A 24,299-nucleotide genomic window follows, 5' to 3' on the forward strand; every position below is an offset into this window, starting at 1 on the left:
TTAGCCGGGTAGAGTACCAGGGTGGGAGAGTTGGAGGATCTTCTAGCTGTATTAACAACACAACTAGAGCAGAACGAGGAGGACATGATGGAAGCGGTTTATATGGTGAAGATTGCTCGGGAACGCCAACTTGTCACCAAGTGTGACCTAAGACTCCATATGGAGTAACTATAGTACCTCCAACAGCAGCTGTCAGCGTCCACTACTCCAGGGATGTCTTCTCACCCTCCCAGTTCTTAGTTATGTTGTATTTGATAGCCCCATTTTATTAGTAGTTGTCTGGAAGACAACTTCATTTTGTTTGGGGGGATTGATGTAGACGGCAAAATGCCGCATTAAATAATACTTTGTTATGTTAGTTTTAATAATTGGTAATGTAATGTTCTCATAGGGGTTAGTTGGTAGATGCCGATGGTTGGTATCTCGGCCAACCGTCGGTTGGTATATATATATCATATTGTATCGGGAATGGGATCACTATTGTTGTATTCATTTAAATGTTTTATCTTTCTACCACAATTGTTTTGTGGAATATATGTGTTGTTATTGTTCATGTACCTGTTATTTTTTGTTTACTTCTGGTAGTCTGAGAACCCACTGTAGGGAGTAAACAAACTTATTCGTAATTAAAGTCAGTAACTACATTAAGCTATGATGTGCAAGATAACAACGGTGATCAGTATTATCTATTCTCAAGTGATTAGTATTATCTATTCTCAAGCAATGCTTATGAACAACAACTAGAGCGTATCAAGATAACAACGGTGATCAGTATTATCTATTCTAAAGCGATTAGTATTATCTATTCTCAAGCAATGGTCATCAACAACGACTAGAGCATATCAAGATAACAATGGTGATCAAACAATGTGATGTGACTTTTATGAAGTAAGGCAAAGAACTGGTGAGCATTAATATTGATCAGCGGTAACCAAGATAAAGATTATGATTTTAAAGAAGCAACCTGTATTAGAGAAGAAATTCATATATGTCATGATTAATAAATTAGTTTACTATATGCTAGTCGACTAGAAGATTAGAAGTGACTTAGTATAACAGACATAATAAAAGGCAACAAGTATGATCTGCAAATTAATATATTAATTATGGTGTGGATCAGATTCAAAAAAGTCAACCGTAAAATAAACACTATAACTAAATGCGATGAGCAATGGACAATAATCATGTTATTTATTAGTAATAAATGAAAATGCATTGTCTGAGATGAAAGAATTAAGGCAGTGACTTTAATCATATTATTAAAAGGCAAATGATAAATATGCTTGGTGAATTCTCATGGGCAATATTAGAGTTCGACTTGTATTTTGGAGCACTTAGACGAAACAAAACACTTGTTAGTTATGGCAAACATTACAAACAATGCACTTATTAGTATATTGAACAAACACTTTCAAGAGGTGCGATTTGAAGGATTATGTTTTAAAAGAGGTCTCTCTTTTCAATGAAGAGGTATAAGGATGAGTCCTATAAATATAGATAGTAAATGAAGTATGGTAAGTGTGTGTTGTGTGTGTTTTCAAGGACAACAAAATATATGCACCAAAAGCCATTGATAAGAAGATAGATTGCAGGCTTAGTGAAGAAGAGTATGTTAACATTATTTCAGATTTAATTAGAAGAGTATGAGGAGCTCATAGCAGATTTTTAAGAAGAAATTATGACAGATTTAGAGATCATAACTGATTTGTGGAAGATAATATGGCAGTCTTGTGGAAGAGAGTTATGCTATATTGTGAATCCATCATCCGTTGAGATAGCAACATTGTCAAGGTGGAAATTCATATTGGTGAGGTTGGCACCTCATATTGGGAGCCGGTGCTTCTAGTGCGTTGATGCTCACAAATTGAATTAGGGGCTGGTGCCTCTACTAGGTTGGTGCCTACAAGTTCAGAAGTGGGAGTTGGTGCTCACAAACTAAGTTAGGGGTTGATGCCTCTACTAGGTTGGTGCCTACAAACATTGTAAAATAAGAAATATATAAAAGCATTAAATTGCCGTGGTTTTTCCTATGAGTGTTTCCACGTAAATATTGTGTTCTTCTTATGTGCATGATTTTTAAAAGTTAGCGAATAATGTTATTGTGATTGATAAAGTTTAAATTGGTAAAATTTGTTGTTATATTGATTCACCCTCCCACCTCTTAGTATAACCTTGTGCTCTTCACATTGTCTAGGCTATTGTTTTGCTATTGGTGAAGTTATTGTATTGGTATAATGAAGATATCTTTTGGGTAAAGATTGAGGATTATGGTTGAGGATGTGCTCTTATTGGTCTTGATACTCTTTGTATGGTCAATGATGTTTCCGAAAGGTTTTGCAATTTGGTGAGTTTTGATATACAAGAAAGAGTATTTAATGTTTGGTTGGAAGAATGATGCACATTCCTCCGCTGTTGTGAATTTGGTCATGCGGATTTAGACTTAATTTTTGTGTTCTTTGGACCTTACTATCTTTTTTGGTCCTTGGTGTTGCAGCTGAAGTGGATTGTGATGATTGTTTGTTGACAGTTTGGCTGTCTATCAGAAGTTGATTTGACTGGTTTGGGAAATGCTCTGCATTCTTCCGCTTTGATGTTTCAGGTGCTGCGATTTGGAGGACATGTTTCTAATGTTTGCGTGTTGTCTTAGTTCCAGTTTCAAGTGTTGAAGTGTTCCACAAGAAGGTTTATTGATGTTTTGTTTAGGACTTTGCTTCTTGGTAGTCTGGTGATGAGGTGTTTTGTATCTGTTATATTGCACCACAAGTATCAATGTGATAGTGAAAAAGAAGTATTTGGATGTGTTGTTAGATGTTTTATGAATGTCTTTAAGTGTTTCGCATGGTGTTGGATGTTCAGTTTGGTGCTGCATTGTGTCTGATGTTGTGTCTCTAGGTAATTGTGGTTGTTTGTTTTTTGGCTTGTGCTTGTCCTTGTAGCATGCTAAATTGTACTCCCTTAAAATTTTGTCCTCATTTGGGTCCTCACCTTGACATTCGTGTCCCGAGGCCTAATCAGAGACTTGATTATGCTCATACCATGCATATTTGCCATATTTTTGAACTTGCACTTCATTTTACCCTTTATTTCTGGTGCCTGATTGGTGAGGACCAAAGCACCCAGCGCCCTCGTTCTCCCAATTAGGACCCATTTTTGGGCCCCTTAATGGTCACAAGATTTGGGCAAGAATCCTGACACCATGTTAGCTCATGTCGGAAAATTAAGCTGATTTTCGATGGGCAAGTATAAAAGGAGGTCTACCCCTCTCATTTTGATATACATTCAATTCAATTGAGCATACACATGCATTAATTCAAGCATTCTAGCAAGTGAGAAAGAAATCAGTCTTCTTTCAAGCATTGGAGTAGAGATAAGGTCAAGATTCAAGCATCGGAGTTGACTTTCATGTTCTATGTTATTGAAAACTTCATGAAACCCTAATTCCGTGTGGAGACAATCCAAACTTCTCAAGTAGGTATAGCATTTGTGTTTCAGTCATTATTCAACATCTCCCTCAAAAGGAGAACATTTCCATTACTGCAATTCAATCATATATTCATTTCTATTTCAAGGTTAATTCTTAAACTAGGGTTTGACTTAGGCAAACCCCTATTCCCAACCTATTTCCCTTCTCTGCTATGCACATGAACGGGTATGGAGCTGCAATCTTCAGAATTGGCTTTATTTACAGTGATGAATCAATCCCCCATTGGAGTGCCCAAGTGCAGAGAACTAGAGCAACTGTCGCTATGGTCTCGACAAATTAGGAGCTCCTTTTGGGAACAAGTGTTAATACTCTTACAATCTTCAGATCCAGGTTTGTGGCTCGATCCAACGACTGTAGCTCACTGTTTATGCATTTTTACATCAATTCCAACACATTTACCCTAGTTTCAACACTTTTATAATTAAACTTTAAAGAGGCCAATCAATTACAACCTCAGTAAATCCAATAGAATCCCCAACCCTTATCCTTGTTGATTTGTGGCTAGATCCATTGGGTTTTTCTCCCCTCTTTTAATGTAATGCTCCCTAAGTAAAAATTAGCGGTTTTCATATGCCTAATTTTGGAAACCCTAATTTTTCACCATTATAGTCCTAAAGATATGTATTGACGTTGGAGAGGTTGTTGAGTTGTGTTTGGGTCCTACCTATGGCTCATGGGTACCTGCATTGAGTTATTTCATTTGGATGATGTATTTTGGGCCGATTAGTTTTGTGCTACATTGTATATCGACACGTTACCTTGTTGTCGACCTTGGATGATGTGCGTTCGCATGTATATTGTTTGAAGCTGCTTAAAGAAGTGTAATATGATGTATTTTGGTCCTTTGTATCTCCAGGATTGGACCATATTCACCACAATTGTGTTTGGTGGCCAACTTAATAGGACCTATGCTTGACCCTTGTTTTGGCCGACCTAATCGATGTTGTAATAAAGATGATGTATATATACACACACACACACACCATCAGATTAGTGCGACATAGAGAGGTGTGAGGAGTATTGAGTAGTGGTATAGACAATGGAGTAATGAGCGAAGTGTTTCATATGCCAGTGCTTTCACGATCATATCGTTTGTAGGGTATTGTGATTTGAAGACAGTGAATGTGGTGGTTATTGTTGTTGGAGTTTGTTGTTTGTACCAAAGGTTCAAGGACAACTTCACAATTGGAGAAAGGCCTTGTTTTGCTGTTTCAAAGGTTTGTTGAAATATATCTTTCCCCGGAGCAGTGAGCTTTGGCCTGCAAGTCCTCTATATATTGCTTTGGAGCAGTGAGCTCCAGCTTGCAAGTCTTTTTCTATCTTGCCTTGGGATAGTGCATCTTAGCTTGCAAGTTTTCGAGGTGGTAATGTGCTTCCTTGGTAGTAGTTGCCTAAAACAGATTTGTAATGATTTCATATATATTGTGAGATGACTCTCACCATGGTTTTTCCCTGTTTAGGGTTTTCCACGTAAATATGGTGTTATCTTGTGCATTGTGTTTTGTAGTCTGATTTTTCATTGTTGATGATAAATTTAAGAATAAGTTGATTGTGTTTGAAGTTTACATGAAGTTTTTTTAAAGATTCAGACTGATTCACCCCCCCTCTTAGTCCTAAAATGTGTTCAACACGGGGTGTGTGTGGGGATGTGTGGGGGGTTATATTGGCACCCAACTTGTGTGCAGGGTGAAGGGCAAAGTTCCGGTAGATGCCATATCTATAATTCCCCAATGAATTTACCAACTAGAATTCCCAACAGCTCTATGGTTCCCACCTCTCCTTCCATGCTTATTCTAGCTTATTCGCCGCTTATATATATATATATATATATATATATATATATATTTTATATAAGAATAATTATTAGTTAAAATTTTACAGTAAAAATAAAAATTGATTGACAAATTATAAACATTTGGCAAATTGGCATTTTTGGACTTTGATATGAAAATCTGCGATTCTACTGAAATCGATTATTGTGGACTTAAATTTTGACACATAATTGATAATTTGATGATGAAGGTGTTTTGTGTTTTTCGATCAAGCTTTAGATTGGGTATGATAATCAAGTAAGAAATTTGTGTTCAGCTATTTGTGGCATCTATCTTCTATCCTTCAGAATAGTTTTGTGTACTTTTGGGTTATTGTTTTGTTTTCAGTCGCAAACTCCATTTATTGCTTTTATTTCCTTTGTTCAAATCCAACTTTTTTTTAAGATGAATCTGTTGATCCTTGTTAATCAATAGATAGTACTATTGTTTAGATGCAAAACAAAAAAACTCATGGTGAGAAAAAGTACTTTCAGTCTGGTGCTCCCGCCTCAGAGATCAAATCAAATAATGGTTATAGATTGTTTTCAAGCATTTTACTTTCAGGCAAAATCAGCAGAAATTGATTTGTACAATATGTGCAGAAGTAGCAATCTAGTTTGTTTATTTTAGATTTTAGGAGTATATTAAATCAGGGAGTTTCCCCTACTAATTTGAAGATAGGATTTCCTCATACATTTTTTCATTTTGTGTTGTGAAAGTGACAAATTAAAATGCTAACTAAATTTTCTGTTAAAGTAAATTGCGCTATCTAGTTTTATATTGTTTTTGATATTCTAGCTGTTGCTGACTAGCATATTTTATAGCATAGGCTCTCTAACTAATCCATATTTCACTAACGTTGATTACTAGGGGTTTGTGGTTGTGGAGACAAATTTCAGGGTATATGCATATTCAACTTCAAGACTACATTCAGAAATTTTACGGTTATTTTCAAGGTATCTGCTTGACTTCTTTAACCTTCCATTTGAGTCAAAGATAAAATGCTGCCAGCAATTCTGCACTTACACGAATTTTGCTTTGTTATCTTTGAGTACCTATTTACACTTTCAACTGCTGATTTTGGAATTCTTATTATATGCAACAAGATTGCATAAACATATGAAATAATTTTGTGACTCTGATTGGGTTCATTTGTTCGATACATAATTTAAATAAAATAATTAATGATTAATCATTAGATTACTCAGAAAGACAGGTTACAATATAAGGTGTGTCAAACAGACTAGACCAACTACCTCAACAAAGAGTGGAACCATTTGGGGAGATCCCAGTCATCAAAATCACAATTACAAATCCAAGAACTATAGTCATATTAAAGAAATAGTTCAATTCCAGCATCATCTTATATTATGACTTTCCACGTACATATCAAACTCCAAGGCACGAATAGGAAGAGATGAACTCTTACTGCTGTCACCCATTCTGTCACTGTTCTGGTGTATAACATCAAGATCATTAGGCTGATCAATATATGCTACCTATCCAGAAGTAACGTAATTATGTACTTTTATGTAGTCTTTGTGGAACTCCTTATAGTCATTGACAAACTTCTCAACTTTCCTCAGATCATAGGGGAGTGTTTTTAACTATTTTTTGTATAGACAATGGTTGAATCTTCATCCAACAGGTTGAAAAGTCTGTCTTGAGGGGTCTCTAAAGCAATAGTAACCTGCAAGTCAATATTAAGATAAGTAACATCCAAAGGCTCCAAACACAGTCTATACTCCAAAGAGTACATCTATACCTTGGGCGGCCCCCCTTGAGGGGTGATTTTATCTAGAGATCCAAACTTAACTGAAAACCTCATAAAATCTCATTGAAACTGATTGCTCAACATGGCGCAATTGTTTGAAGCAATACACATAAACATGGGATCAACCCACCAACCAGGGTGTCAAGATTGTAGGTGTATGCCCAGCTTTAAACCAAGGGTTTGACCAGCAACATAACCCTGCAAACCTGAATCAAACACACCAAAAAACGACGCAATAAGCACTGTAGAAAATTTACCATATATATGGGTCAAAAAAGCCATCTAAAATCCATGAAGATTTCATCTTTCTGAAAACCCGAATCACCAAAATTCTTCGAAACTCAATGTATTTCCTAAATGAAAATACCAGTTTCAGCTAGAGTGGATCTCTCACCACCAATACCAGCAGATTGGAGAGGCTTTTCGTCCTCAGCAACACCCAGAAGAAATTCCTCTGTTAATTCCAACAATATGGTAGAAACGAGTGGAGTTAGTATGCAATGCAAGTGCAACAAAGGTGACTGACTTAGCGTATGGTAGAAACAAGTGGGCAAGATGAAAATGATGCAAACATCAAATTGTTGGAAACAACAAGGAACCCGACTTAGAATAAGAGACTATTTGCAATGTGAAGAAAACATAAAATTCCTTACCTGACCGATGTTTATCAAGGAGAAAGGATTGTTACATAAAACACATATAAAGAAGGATCAAATAATCATTTTGTAATGCAACTCAAATCAACTCACAGCAGACAAATGCGAATTGTAGCAGAAAAGAAGTGAAGTCCACAGCAGAGGTAGGGCGAGTTTATGTAAGGAAAATCAATTTTAAAGACAAATATTGATGGAAAGAAGAAGAAGATACCAGCTTAGTCATTGAGGACCTTGAGGAGGTGATTTAAGAAAGAAAACAAGCCATTTTGCAATCTAGTTCCAAGCAGATTAAAGGAATAATCCACAACACAGAAGGTGAATTCCAAAGATAGCTGTGACTGGTGTAAAACAAATCAGACTTTGGCCCAAGTAAAAATAAGGAAAGAAAGAGTGTGGTTGAGAATCAAAACAATAAGAGTTTGATATTGAAGGATAAAGAAAGCAATTTTAAGTCATTTATACCCAGATTTGAGCAATTTCCTCACTGAACTGAGTATTTTCCAGACCTGTAACCTCATTTCCAGAACTCTTAAAGTATTTCCAGAACTACTGATGGTAAAACCAGAAGTCCTTAAGCTTCAAAATTCTGGAAATTTTGTGCAAAGGGTGAAGATTAAAAGCATGGAATGGTTTGTTTTCACAATTAAACAATTGAAACGATTTGTCATGATTAAAATTTCAATTTTTCAAGATAATTTAGGCTGCAAGACTTGAAATTTCATTTCCTTATCTTGACTTTCTTGTGAAGTTCCAAGCTTAACATAGGGTTTAATTCACCATCATGATTCAAGCTGTTTTTTCATTTCAGGAATGAGGTGTGGAAATGAATGGAGGATGGACAAGGAGGTGTTTCAAGACAGGCACTAATGACGAACAAGGCAAGGAAGATGATGGAAAGGATATCTCAATTACAATAAGAAATCAAGGTCCAAGTCATTGATGAAGGAATGATGGTGAACGATGGAGAAAGATACAACAGCTTGAAGAGGTCAAGGTCCAAACAATCGAGGAAGTGGATTGCTCTAACAAGAACGATATGAAACGCAAGACACCACAAATGTTTTCAAAGATGAAATGCAAAAGGAAAGATCAAAGGAGAACATTTTGAAGTTTCAAAAGAGTTAATCAAAGTTAGAAACTCATCCATTGGAGATGCAAGGCATGATGGAGATGATGCAATTTGGGAATATGAACCATCACAATCAGTCAAAAGACTGGATATATGTTGAGTATCAATAGATATTGTTGTAGATGCAGAGACTTATCTATGATGAAATAAAAGTGGAGTTGAAACAAAGGGGCTAGATGCAATGAAAGAACACTTCGAGAAACATGCAAGCCGATGTGGCACCCACTCATCTCCAACCAATCAAACAAATCGAGGTCAACATGTTTGGATTCATTGAACTTGACTCATCCAAAGGAGAAGGGGTGGACATGTGTATGCATTGGGATGAAATGTCATCATCTACTTCTTGTAAATTGTGCTATTAAGGCTATGCTAATTTTCATCGTTCCTTTTCCTCAAAAGGATATATATTCAAGGACTTGTACTTTTCTCTTTGGATGACATTAAATGTATGAAGGTGGTAGTTATAACTACCTCACTTTAGGGTTTCATAGAATTATCTTGGCCATTGGTTTAAAATCAATTTGGGCCCTTCATTTATAGTGGAAAGTCTATAAAAGGATTTGCCTTTCGTTTGTAAAGGTTAATACTTGATAGCATTAGGAAGTGAATAGAGTAGTAGTAAGAGGAGATTAGAAATTGTTGCCAAGACTATGTCGAAATTGATACATAATTTTCATTGTAGATATGGTGGATCTTTGTGTGTTGTTTCAACATTTTGCATGGTTTCTACTTCCCAATATCTAGTTAAAGTTCATTGATTTTAATGGAGAAATGTGATGAATTCCTTGGTTCATACCATTTGTACTTTGTTGATTGCTAATTGCAGTGTATGGTTAGTTTGAACCTCATTTTGGCAAGTTTGATTGTGGATATTCATTTGGATTGCGCTAGCATTGGGTATTTGGATGGATGTTTGCAATATGAAAATCTTTCGCTACCTTAGAAGATTGCACTTTTCTAGGGTGTTGTGAGTTATCTCTGGTTAAGTAGAAAGTAGTTCCATAAGGAATTTGTCTAAGCACTTTCCATCATCATCATTGTCCTTAGGTTTTTAGCTTAGATTTCTCTAACCCTTATCCCTTTTTGTCTTTTATTCGAAGTTCAAGTCAGTTTAGTATTCAAGTTCTAACAAAGCATAAGTCCCTTTGTGATAACAACAAATCACATCATTCACTGAGTCTATCCATTTCATTGTCAAGATATAACATTTGTAAACCCTGGGATGGCCTTATTTGATCACATTGTTTAGCATTTGAGGTTTCCTTGTTCAAGAGAGGATAAAATACTTGGTATTTTATTCTGTGTTGGTGACTGTAACACACATCAACAAATGGTGAGATTAGATTTCTAATTTTCCACCAACATGCTCCAATGTGAACATGTAATACAAAGAAACAAAGAGAAACACCCCTTGAATTTGGTATTTCTATCAAGTGTTTTTGATTCTCCATGTCATCATTTAATGCAAGAGAAGAACACACTCAACTTTTCAAGATGTACCAAGATCGGCAATCTTAGAACTCCTAAAAGACTAACCAAAGGCACTCAACAAACTTTGATATTTTGTAAGATTTGGCTATTGTCCTAAGATCTAGAAGCCTAATGGAAAGCACAATGTACTCAGAATATCAATATGACAAGAATAAACTATATATCTATCAAAGAATGTAAATAGAATGGTATGGTGCTTTGATTAAGATTACAAAGAGAACCCCTTTGGTTATATAGGCAAAGTGTTTTTGATTCTCCATGTCATCATTTGATACCAGAGAAGAACATGCTCAACTTGTCAAGATCTACCAAGCTTGGCAATCTTAGAACTCCTAAAAGACTAACCAAAGGCACTCAACAAACTTTTCTATTTTGTAAGATTTGGCTATTGTCTTAAGATCTAGAAGCCTAATGGAAAGCACAATGTACTCAGAATATCAATATGACAAGAATAAACTATATATCTATCAAAGAATGTATATAAAATGGTATGATGATTTGATTAAGATTACAATGAGAACCCCTTCGGTTATATAGGCAAAGTGTTTTTGATTCTCCATGTCATCATTTGATGCAAGAGAAGAACATGCTCAACTTGTCAAGATCTACCAAGATCTGCAATCTTAGAACTCCTAAAAGACTAAACAAAGGCACTCAACAAACTTTGATATTTTGTAAGATTTGGCTATTGTCCTAAGATCTAGAAGCCTAATAGAAAGCACAATGTACTTAAAATATCAATATGACAAGAATAAACTGTATATCTATCAAAGAATGTAAATAGAATGGTATGATGATTTGATTAAGATTACAATGAGAACCCCTTTGGTTATATAGGCAAAGATGAGACATAGGATAACATAAGATTATGATAACAAGTGTCTTAATCTTATGATATGAGACATAAAGTGATAACTATTCTATTTGTACTCGAAGTAAAATTTAATTAGCAAGTGTGAATATGATCTAGGAGGTGAACTAGATAGTTAATATTTGTGTTCACACAAAGTCTTACAACACATTTGGGTGACATTGGTTCATAGATTGAAAAGATGTTATGTGGAAAATTACAATATATGGATAAGAAAATTTCAGGCTCCATTGGTTATGCATCTTAATACAAGTTTATTGATAGTGATATTGGCAAATTGAAATTCCATCAAAAAGGATTTCTTACTCAAAAGTTGACACTGTCAGTGTATCTAAAATGCTCTTTAAACTTCTAAAATGGCCATTTTCAATCTTAGGTTGGTCTTTGTATGACAAAAGTATGTCTTGAATGAAGTATAATAGGAGGTACGACCAAACTAGATTTTTGAAAAATATCTGATTTGAACACTTGATCTCATGGCATACAATTGGATATTTTAGTAAAGGATGAGTGACCAACTTGGCTCTGTAGCTTGACAAGGAATTATATGTTTGATCTTTTGTCTATGAGGTTGGGTAAAGTGAGTTTACCAATCCAGACACTGTTGGCTTGATGATGATTGTAATGGATGATTTCATGTGTTGTCATTGATGGCACATGTATACACACACATATGTTCACATTGTCATAGTCATCGTAGTTAAGACAAACCAGTATTACTCCTAAGTCTTTTTATTGCAAAACCGGTATTATATGTATAGTTAAGTTCAAATGGTTTAGAGGGTGTCTAACCGGTATATGTAGACAATTGATATATACAGGAATGGCTTGACACCATTATGGAGATTTAGTGGAGATCATCAAAGAAGCAAATGGATGACAATCGGTCTATGAGTTGGAAGAGGTTAACTCTTAACCTGTATTGGTGTTCCAACCGGTTTCACTGATTGTGTGATGAGTTATCACCGATCGTGATGAGGTATCCCTAACCGACAGATTTGGTGGCAATCTGTGATGAGTTATGTTAGATTGTCCAGATACACTGCACCTAGGATATTGTGATATGATTCCTGAGCCGACATGAAATCTAATGTCTATATAATGACATTATGATGAACTATATTTTTCATGATGCGAGATAGAAGTGTTAAGTTGTTGAAGGCGTTGCAGAGTATGTCGGTGATGCAGTTTTGAGTGAGCAGAAGATGATCTATTCAAGCAAGTTGTGCTACTTCTAGATCACACCACATGTTGTTTTCTAATCACTACAATAGTTAAATCCCCTAATCAGGTAAGCTCTAACAAGCTTCATTGTACAAATGCTCTAACAAGGTGATCCATTAATTTGGGTTTAAAATCCTCTACCAAGGTTACTCCTAACAGGGAACTACTATTAACAGGGTATAGCTTCTAACAGAGTTTTGGGATCTTTAATAGGATTCGCTCCTAGCAGGGCACTTTTGTAGACCTTAACCAGTCAGTTACCTATTACTGCAAATAGTTAACTTGTGAGTCCCATCTCACCGTGGTTTTTCCCAGTTGGGTTTTGCACGTATAAACACTTGTGTTATGGTGGATGTTTTACTTGTTGTGGATGCTTTAACATCATTTTGGATTTCATGCATAGTATTGAGTAAACTGGTTAAGTATCTTTACCGGTTTGTGTTTAAAGTGGTATTTTTTTTGCTGTCACTGATTCACCCTCGCCAGTGCTTTATAAGTCTATCAATTGGTATCAAAGCCAAACTTCCTTAAGGCTTAATCGCTTGGAAGGAAACCCTAAAGCCACTATGGGGGATATGAGTTATTTAGAGATGGCTAGAGTGCTTGATGCTACCAAGGAAGAGCTGGAAACCCTAAGGGTCAGATTTAAAGCTTCACAAGTCAAAAGGAGAGAGCTGATTGAACAACTATTGGAGATATCTGATAATAGTTCTTCAGATGAGGCTAACATTAATGCATTAGCTGAAGAAGTTGAAAAACTGAACGGTGAAAAGCTAAATCTGAGAAGAGAGTTAGAAGCCCTAACCATCCGCATGAGCCAAGAGCTTGAAGCAAGAAGGGCAGCTGAAGACCTAATCAAAGAAAGAGATCATGAGATTGTTAAGATCAAATAAGAGAATGCAACTTTGCATGAGCATTGGCATGAAGAGAAAGAAGAGAAGGAGGCTTTGCAGCTAGATCTAGAAATGGCAACATCTCTAAGAGAGACTCCGACAAAACACAATGAAGATCTTACCAGAGAGCTCACTGAAGCTAATGGAAAACTGGAAAAGTTCAATAAGAGTTCTTCTATGCTAGATGAGCATATCCAATCTCAGAGGATGAAAGGTGACACATTGTCATAACCCCTCTTTGGACATTGGATTAAATAAATACGATAATTAAAACATTTATTAATTAACATTTAATAATATTGGAAAATCGTCTCATTTATGAGACTTCACGATTTTCCTCTAATATATGATTATTAATGTTTATTATTTGTTATGATTATTATTTATTATTATTGTTTTATTTTAATGTAACGTTCATATTTCAATTATTAATATTATATTAACTATTAAAGAAGTTTTACCATAAAATACTATTAAAACATAAAATAGATATATTGAATATATTACACTTACCATATAACGTGCTATTTAATAAATATAAAATATAACATAAATTGTCAAAATACATTATAATTATTATTTGGAATAATATCGTATTAATACGATACCATAAATAGAACCAATATTAATATACAATACGAATTTCTTATAATATATCAATACCTTATAAATCAACGCTAAACCTGGACTATATTACAAGGGGCGTATTGCACCCGACGATCGCATTGTATGTCAATCCCTTATATAAAAAACAAAAATCCAAGAATATAAATATCATAACACTACATATATTGATCACTTATTGTTTATAGAAATAAGCAATAATAGAGTTTGCTTACCATTGAATTTTGAACAACCGAGTGATACCGTGGATGAAGCAACCTATTTATATAGTAGTAAGGAAATAAGATATTACGGAAATCCTTTGTAAGATACGGCTACCACAATTCAATTACGGGTTTCCTTGCTACGTGGTCGGTGAAGACAAGAGCTCCCATGGCACTCATAAAGTTTCGTATGGAAAGCACCGAAGTTTGGATAGTAATCAGGACAAACCATTAAGGGTAATAAAATCCTACGTAAGTGATACTCAATAATATGGACAGCAATATCATATGCGGCATCAACTCAGTACACCCAAATATCTAAGAAAAACGATTATAATCACTGTAAATGAAAGTATCGATCAAGGCAATTCTATCATTGTGATCCAAAGGAAGCATACACAAAAGTAAATATTCACGATTACTAAAGAGGTGCGATTTGACCAACCTGTATAATTTTTGGAGAGATATGATTAAATAAGTAATTACAAACAAAAACATCAAATAGAACATTTAACCAATAATGGTGGAAAAGTGCGATTAGAAGCATTAATCATTGTTTATGGAGATAGGCAATTAAAGGGATGTCTCTTCACCCCCAAAGCATGTTACCTTCCAAGTTGGCAAGACATATAATAGATATCAAATCCATTCTATTGGGAATCGAAAAAGGGGAGGTGGACAGGGAAAAGAGTTTAGAAGGAAGTCTGGGAAAGGAGCAGACTGTGAACAGCAAGGGTAGAAATAGAAACCACTGCTGCAGTTTACGAACAGGTAAGTAATGAATATTGTAATTTATATGTTAATGAATAAATATTTAATATACATGTTAATAAATGAATATTTTAATGTATATGTTAATGATTATAATTAAATGCATATTTAATATATATGTTTCTGAATATAAGTAATGAATACTTTAATATATATGATAATGAATGGTTTTTTATATGTTAATGAATATGTGTAAATATGTTAATGAATAGGTGTAAGCATATATTAATGAATAGGTGTAGATATATGTAATAAATACATATTAATGAATGGTTAGGAATAGTTTTTATAATTGTGAATATATGATAATGGATATTCACGAATATATGTTAATGGATAGTTTTCGGAATATATGTTATGGAATACTAGGAATATGTAAATGTAGATTAAGGAATGGAAAATAGTAATAAGTTGTCAAAGGTAATATAAATGTGATTACATGATGGAGGCTATAGGGAGGAAACTCCCATAGTCTAATGGAGGGGTTATGATAATCAACCCAATCATTACTCCATTTCCAAAACATTAATCTGCAACAAAAAAATATTTATAATGAAAAACAACTATAAGAATTCAAATTCAATATGCCAAATGAATATAATAATCTGAATGTTTTCTGCAGGGTATTTTATAGGGAATTTTTAGAGGTATTAAGTAAGAAGGTAATTTGTCTTGTCTTAGTTCACCAACTATTTGTATTCTTTCCAAGGTACTAAGTAGGGACATTACAAATGGTATCAGAGCCAGGTCCAGGCTAGGAGCCCCAAGCACACGAGAGGTGTGGCTTAAGGGGGGGTGTTGGTGTTGGAAATAAGCCACACCCGAACCGATGATGGACTGGTCCAAGAGGGGCCAGTAGCTCAGTGGTAGAGCACTCCAGCAGCGTATGGAAGGTCCTAGGTTCGAGTCCTAGCTGGTCCATGTCTCAACATGGTATCAGAGCTATGATCTTGCCATCCTGTAGGGTAAGATTGAATCAACAAATTATTCTAGTCAATAAACAGAGACAAATACCATGACCGATAAGCAACGAGGGTTCCATCTCGTAAGATGATTTTAAAATATATTATTATCAGCCAAATAGATATTGAATGGGTATGACTTCAGAGTAATTCAAATTAGAATAGTGGATAACTAGGCATATCCATGTGGCATTTAAAATACTTAATATATATATGACAAAAAAAAAATAATAATAATAATAACAAATAAGCTGGCATTTAAATTGAGAATAAATTAATCATAAATTCCATATGGACCATTAGTGAGGAAATGGGGTAGACCAATGAGGTCAACCACTCTGAAGATTAGAAAGGTAAGTAGAAGGTCAATATTGAAGAAACCAAAGAGGAGATGAACAAAATCTGGAAAAAGAAGAGCGAGGACAAGTTTGTAGAAGAATCTATCCCTTCACCTAGCGTGGAGAATCCTACACCGAAGAACTAAGCCTTTTAAATAGGCCTAAGGGGAGCATAGCGGTAAATCTACTTCCGGGCCCCTTGAAGAATGTGTGGTAAGAGAGTTTGCATTTTGAGTTGTTTTGTGAGAATTCTTGATATCATAGTCTATCGGTTTTTCAAAAGATTGTGAACCGGTTATATACCTGTCAGTATTGGAAGTATTGTTAAGCTGTATATTAGGGTTTGTTACCCTATCGGTTGAGCAATTAATGCAGTGGGTAAAGTTTATAAAAGCGAGTTTTACTATGTTATTTTTACCCTAATTGCATTCAAAAGAGAGTTCTTGAGCACTTGCAGAGCGAAAAAGAGAATTGCTAGCTGATTGTAGATGGATTTGTGTTGCGGATTGGAAGATCGAATTGGATTCGAAGATTAGTGAAGGCAAAATGGGTGCACATTCGAGAGATCAACCTTGTCAGCGCGGAGGAATTAAGGTATTCTTTTGTTAATCTCTCTCAAATCGAGTTTATCCAGAATGGCATCGTCATCTAAGCAAGTAGAGAGACTTATGATAACTGTTGAACCTATGGAGTCTATGGAAACAGACAAAATAGTGTCATATAATGCTATGTCTCAAGTTCTTGATGGTGTTATGATAAAAGATGATTTATCCAGTTACATTGATTGTAAAATTGAAGATTTAGGATCAGTATCAATTCATTCTCAACTGAAATCCTTGTGTGATAAAAGCAGCAAAATCAAACTCGAGTACATTAGGGTTTATGAAAAGGGTTTTCACAATGCAGCGTATTTTCTTGAAGATTTTGAAGAAGAACATGTTAGGATAATTCTTAGTTGTGTGCATGGTGAAAATATGTATCTTGAAAGGTTGCACACAATCACAAAGGAAGCAATCCATGCAGTGACTAGTTTTTGGCAAACCGGTGAAGTTCCTAAGCTGAGGAAAATTTCAAAAGAAACCGTGGTTACACTGACTCAGACTACCTCTGATGGTCGTGCGTTTTCAATTAACAACATTAAGGATCCAATAGTTAGACTTGCTACTATGGTATTGGGTACATGATATTTTATTCCAGAAGAATGAACAGTGTGCCATCTGCAGCTGTGCATGCAGCTTACAAAATGATTGCTGAGAATGCAGATTATGACTTATGCGAGGCTATAAGGAGTCAATTGATGTTAAACCTGCAATCAATAAAGGAAGACAGCAGTCAAAAGTTCAAATTTGGTCAATTATTGATTGGTCTATTCTTTTATTTTCAGAATTTCCTACCGGGAATTGGTGACATTCAATGGTCAAAGGACCTACCGGTAACTGCTCAAATCAAGAACAACATTAAGGCTGTAAAGAACACATTCTCTGCTGCAATGAATAGATATTTTAATGAATTCCAAAAGAAGATGAGCATGAGTGTGAGGCTACTTGAAGATGCTGTGAAACACTTTGCAAAAGACATATGTTTCATAGTGACCACAAACTTTTGTTTTATGGAGGCTGTAGAACCTAGGGAGGATGAAATGAATGAAATGAGTTATGAAGTCAATTATGACATTAATCGGATATGCCAACAACCTTTTGGCATCTCCCAAGGATAAGAAGAAGAAAAGACTGGGAACTTATGAGGAAAGAAATGCACCTGCTGAACCCAGTTCTGCCAAGGAGAAGAAGAAGAAAGCTGAGCAAGCACCTCCAGCGACCACCGGTACAAGGGTGACAAGAAGTGTTCAAGTCAAAAAGGAACCTGTACCCAAAGTACGTAAGAAGCAAACTGCAACGAAGAAGAGAGGCAGGCAACTTATTCTTCAAGCAGAATCTGATGATACCGACACTGAAGAGGAACCAAAGAAAATGAAAGCAATTGGTAAGAAAGCCAAACCAGTAGGAGACACCTCACAACAGGGTATTCCTATTAATGCCTTATCTTACAAACCTATGACTAATTTTGAGAGAACTGTAAAAACATTAGGGAGGAATAGGTTTGATAATGTGAAAGAATGTTTTGATTCATTTGATGATGATCAAAAGCAACAAATTGTTCAAAAGGTAATCAACTACTTATGTCAATACAATCGATTGCCTCAGGATCTTAAAAATGATATTTCTGATTCTTTGTATTCTATTCTTGCAAATAAGTGGAAAGTGGCTGTTGAACAAGATCAAAAAATAATTGATAGTATTTTCATTCAATATTTTCTTGAATTGTCTAGAGATGATTTATTAGCATTGCTTGATAATTTCAAAGGACATTTTCATTCTAAGGCAAGAAGATTGATGTTAATGAATGGAAAGGTGCAATTTGTTGAAGTTGAAACTCATCAGATAGCTAGAAATATTCAAAGGATGCATGAGCAGATGAAGTCTCATAAAATTGATCAAATAGAAACTGGAGCACAACCGGATTTAGATGAAGAAATTATTGCACCAGATATTGTCTATCTTATTAAGCATAAGGATGACACTACTTCTCTACCGGTTATCTTTGTAGATGATATTCAGGACACCATTGATTTATCTGGTAATATCATTGAACCAGTTATGCAACCATTACAATAACCGGTCATTATTGTTACACAGGAAGCAGTTGAAGCACCGGTAATCCAACCTAGTGTGGATATTCAACCTCCACCGGAAAAAGAAAACCAAGTGGAAAATCAATTGCCACTGGTTACAATGGTTACTCAGGAGAAACAAACGAAGGCAGAAAAAGAGAAAGAGAAACCTGAGAAAGAGGTTGAAGTGAAGGAACCTGAACAGAAAAAGGAGGAAGAGAAAGAGAAAACAGAGGAGAAGATAGTAGATGAAAAGGAAACAGCAATTGTTAAGCAGCAAATTGATGACGAGGATGACTCAATAGGCATCAAAGGGCCTATAGATTTAGATAATATGAGTGCATCTGAACTCATGGAGATTGCTACAATAATGCAATCTAGAGCTCAGAAGAAAAGACTAAAAGAGCAGAGGAAGGAAGCTGAAACTATTCAAACTTCTGTTGAGATTTTGTCATGTCTTCTACCAGAGACAGACATTGGAAATTTGTCAACTCCTATCGACAAGCTTGGCCAGTTGATTGCTGATGCATCTGACCAATTGAAGTCCCTTGAAGAAGCTGCTCAGACTTTAGCTGAGAAGAATTACAAAAAGTAGAGAGGAGAGCAAATAATGAAAGATATTGATACAGAGAAGATTGCTTTATCCCTGAATAAAGATCTTTTGAGGATTGCTATTGAAATAGGAGGAAGGATACTAGCCTATACATCTAACGTTTCATTTTTCTACACTGATTTGATTAAGAGGCGAGAAGAGACAGGACAGGAATTGGAAATGATATGTACTGCCTACATACCTTTACAAGATTCAGCCTTAGCATTTGGCAAATCAGTTGATGATTTGCAAAATCGGTTAGATGTCTATGATTATGAACAGGCTAGACTCCGATCCTTGAAAGAGCTAAAGAACAAGTTGAGACCCAAAGTGGACATCTTACAATGGGCATACAGGGATGCAAAAGCAGTTTTGGCAACTCCAGAAATGAGCACAATGGATGCGATGAAAGAATTCGCTGCACAAGTTATGACAACTATTGAGATCACTGAAACCTTATTGGAAACATGGGAAAATGATTTTTCTCAGATGAAGATCACTTTCAGTGACATTTTCTTGAAAATTGCAGTGAACACTCCTCGATACAGACTCTTACATTTTTGTATATGTAAGTTTTTGATGCAAATTTTGCTATGATATATATGTATTTTACTTTTCAATTTGACATTGTTGTCAAAGGGGGAGTAGAAATATGTATGTGTTGTAAAATTTTGTATGTATTGTTAAGGGAGAGTAGAAATATGTTTGTACATATTTTTTTGTAAGCACACTTAGTTGTAAAGTTGTAAAATTTTCTAAGTGTTGCCATCAATGCCAAAGGGGGAGATTGTTGGCTTGATGATGACTGTAATGAATGACTTCATGTGTTGTCGTTGATAGCACATGTATACACACACATATGTTTACATTGTCATAGTCATCTTAGTTAAGACAAACTAGTATTACGCCTAAGTCTTTTTATTGCGAAACCGATATTATATGTATAGTTAAGTTCAAACGGTTTAGAGGGTGTCTAACCGGTATATGTAGACAATTGGTATATATAGGAATGGCTTGACACCAGCATGGAGATTCAGTGGAAATCATCAAAGAAGCAAATGGATGACAATCGGTCTATGAGTTGGAAGAGGTTAACTCTTAACCGGTATCGGTGTTCCAACCGGTTTCACTGATTGTGTGATGAGTTATCACCGGTCATGATGAGGTATCCCTAACCGATAGTTTTGGCGGCAATCTCTGATGAGTTATGTTAGATTGTCCAGATACACTGCACCTAGGAAATTGTGATATGATTCCTGAGCCGACATCAAATATAATGTCTATATAATGACATTATGATGAACTATATTTTTCATGATGCGAGATAGAAGTGTTAAGTTGTTGAAGGCGTTGCAGAGTATGTCGGTGATGCAGTTTTGAGTGAGCAGAAGATGATCTATTCAAGCAAGTTGTGCTACTTCTAGATCACACCACATGTTGTTTTCTAATCACTACAACAGTCAAATCCCCTAACCGGGTAAGCTCTAACAAGCTTCATTGTACAAATCCTCTAACAAGGTGATCCATTAATTTGGGTTTAAAATCCTCTATCGAGGTTACTCCTAACAGGGTACTACCTTTAACAGGGTATAGCTTCTAACAGAGCTTTGGGATCTTTAACAGGATTCGCTTCTAGTAGAACACTTTTGTAGACCTTAACTGGGCAGATACCTATTACTGCAAATAGTTAACTTGTGAGTCCCATCTCACCGTGGTTTTTCCCAGTTGGGTTTTGCACGTATAAACACTTGTGTTATGGTGGATGTTTTACTTGCTGTGGATGCTTTAATATCATTTTGGATTGCATGCATAGTATTAAGTAAACTGGTTAAGTATCTTTACTGGTCTGTGTTTAAAGTGGTATTGTTTTTGCTGTCATTGATTCACCCCCCGCTCTCAGTGCTTTATAAGTCTATCAGACACCACCACTTGTGGATGTAAAATTCTAAAATGTAATCTCATTTACTGTTCCTTTTCCTTATGGTCTTTAGACAGAGTGGGTTTTAAGCTCGATGCCTTTTAAGAATTACAAATTTTCAATAAAAGATGAATAACCAATCTTCAACCTCACATATATATATACAACACAAGTAAACACACATGGATGGGATTTATTACTTACAGAAGTGACTCGTTGCTCGAAATTCTTACATGGGGGATTAGAACCCATGGCCTAGAGCCTTGCAAAATAAGCTTTAACCAACTATTCTACCAGTCACTGCAGATTAACGTATACTTACTGAATTTTATTCACTTTTATAATTATAAAAAAGCTAAGAACATATACTTGGCGGTAATTTTTTCAGCCCCTGTGGGTTCACCTACATTCTCCCTAAAATATAATTTTAAACAGAAAAGTTTACTTTCTTTGGACAAGGTCTTTCTGCTTGTACATTTATCTAGGTAAAGAATTTTGGTGGGGTTCTTCTGTGCTAATTGATAAGTCCCAACACCTTTGCTAGAAATTAAAGAAAATTACTGTGCCTTTTGCTGGAGGAAAAAATGAATATAATAAGTTAAAAACTTCACAGAAACTATTCAGTAACAAAACAATTCGCTTCATTGTGATTTTGTCATTTTGGTAGAAGCTATTGTCATTAATGGGACTTTTGTTGATTCTTCTTTGGCAGACTTCATATAAGATATTTGTTTTTTAGCATATTATACATCATCGGAATTTTGTTAAAACACTAACTGATTCTCTTTCTACACAAGCGTGTGTGAGACTTTCCCCTTTCATTCAAGTTTGGGGCTGCATCATTGATAATTTGATTGCAGTGCCATCTATTCATGCATAAAGGATTTTAATCATCAAACATCTCATTTTGTTTGGTAATTTGTCAACAAACTGAAGTATGATACCACTGATACTTTAATTTTCTCATAATCGCTTTTAGCAACCTTACCCAGTTTATAGATTTCTTAGAATGCGTGGCCCTAATACTACATGTTGGAATATTCTACAAAGGTAAAATTTGACAAACAAACAGGTGAGAAAACCCAAAGCAGCACTCTTTATTCAACTTATATTTGATAATAATGATAGAACCAGTGCTACTAGACTGTGATGTCCCCATCTTTGACCTAGAAAGTTAACAAACAATAAACAGTTGTGTGATCAAGGGTGGTAGCCCATTTTCAAGTAGTTAAGAGTTAGAAGATAATAAATTGTACATAGTACTGATAGTTAGCTGTATATTTATATCAATTGTAAAATAGAAAGCATTGTGGAAAATCGTCTTATTCCATAAGACTTCACGATTTTCCTATCAGACCTTCAAGAGAAGCATGATGATCAAGGTGTAACAAAGACAGGAAGCTGATATGTTATCTATCCATCAAGGGCGGAAGGCTTCATGAGCATGCAACACACCAAGCTACATGATGTCAAGTATGATAATCTTAATCCATCTTACACACACGTGGATCACAACCCTATCATTTTGATCAAATAAGATCAACATAAGGGATTCATAATCAGGTATGTTCATGAGATGACATCTCAACATCACCATCAAGACAACATGGAGGATGGTATGATCCATACTGAAGCAGTGATAATACACAAGTACTTATAAAAGTCTCATCCAAATTGGCATAACATTGAAGATAATGAATGACGGACTCCATCACTATCAAAGGAAGGCAACAAGTAACAAACTCAAAATATCAAAGCCACATTGATCATCATTATAATAAGTAAATGATCATCACTATGTAACCCGAGCATATAAGCAGAAGACCATCATATGGTCAGCAGTTATCATCATGGGAAGGAGACTTAGCGTATTGCACAAGATATATTGTTTTATTCATCAACAAATCCAATATCATATCATTGCCCCTGCATGAAGGTTGAGACTCAATCACCTCATCAAGATGAGATGATTGAGACAGAAGTCTGATGCATAATCGGAATAAGAGGAAATAGACTGTATGTTGAGTGCAACTTATGTAAGAAAGACTAAGTATTAATCCAACACAAGCAAATATCAATTACGCTGCCAAAGATGATTGTAATCAGAAAAATAAAATAATCATTAAATCACTTAACACATTAATCATGAGATAAGTCAAGGGATTTAGTTATTCCCCCAAAGAGTGCAATTAATACACACCAATGATTATGAAAGGGATGCGATCTGCATATTAACGAGATCTACGTTACGAAGAGTTGCAATTGAGAAACATGTCTCTTCGACCATCAAGAGGTGCAATCCCTTTGAAATTGCGAGGTTTAAGAAGACAATCAATCACACTCATTCAGAGTATTGATTTGGAAATTTCTTTGTATCTCTTGTATCCTTTATTGGATCTGCTCACAGAGCATCAGCCCATTGGCATAATTCGGTTGCATAAGTGTCAATCAGAGACAGCACCATTGTTGCAAGTGTAAATTGACTACATCAGAAATGACATCATTACCATTGTTGCAAGTGTAAATTGACTACATCAGAAACAACATCATTACCATTGTTGAAGTACATATCGAACATGTTTGAAACAACTTCATCATCATTGTTGCAAGTATACATAGTCAGATCTGAAACAGCAACATATTGCTATAAGCAATATTAATATCATGTATCCACATTGCATATATTTAAGGATTGTAATCAGAAATAGTAATTCATCACTATAGGCGATTGGAAGACAAAATAGCATATTTTCCATTTCAAATCAGAGAAGGCTTAACATCAGGATCATCCTTGCATAATTGTATCAGTTTATATCAGATATAGCAGTGATCAACATTCAATATATATATATATATTATTCTTTGAATAATATTATCATTTATA

At 35.2% G+C, this 24,299-nt stretch overlaps 1 protein-coding gene across 6 annotated transcripts in view; it reads left to right on the plus strand.

Annotated features, from left to right (window-relative positions):
• Positions 1-24,299, plus strand: part of LOC131072250 (general transcription and DNA repair factor IIH subunit TFB2) — a 167,583-nt gene that overhangs the window by 114,540 nt on the left and 28,744 nt on the right. For all 6 annotated transcript variants that reach the window (XM_058008368.2, XM_058008371.2, XM_058008369.2 and 3 more), the window contains one exon: positions 6,166-6,251. In XM_058008368.2, the coding sequence (XP_057864351.1) occupies positions 6,166-6,251 (86 nt within the window). The remainder of the gene's footprint in view (positions 1-6,165; positions 6,252-24,299) is intronic.

The sequence above is a fragment of the Cryptomeria japonica genome, chromosome 10 (assembly GCF_030272615.1).
Source record: "Cryptomeria japonica chromosome 10, Sugi_1.0, whole genome shotgun sequence".
NCBI classification, from domain to species: Eukaryota; Viridiplantae; Streptophyta; class Pinopsida; order Cupressales; family Cupressaceae; genus Cryptomeria; species Cryptomeria japonica.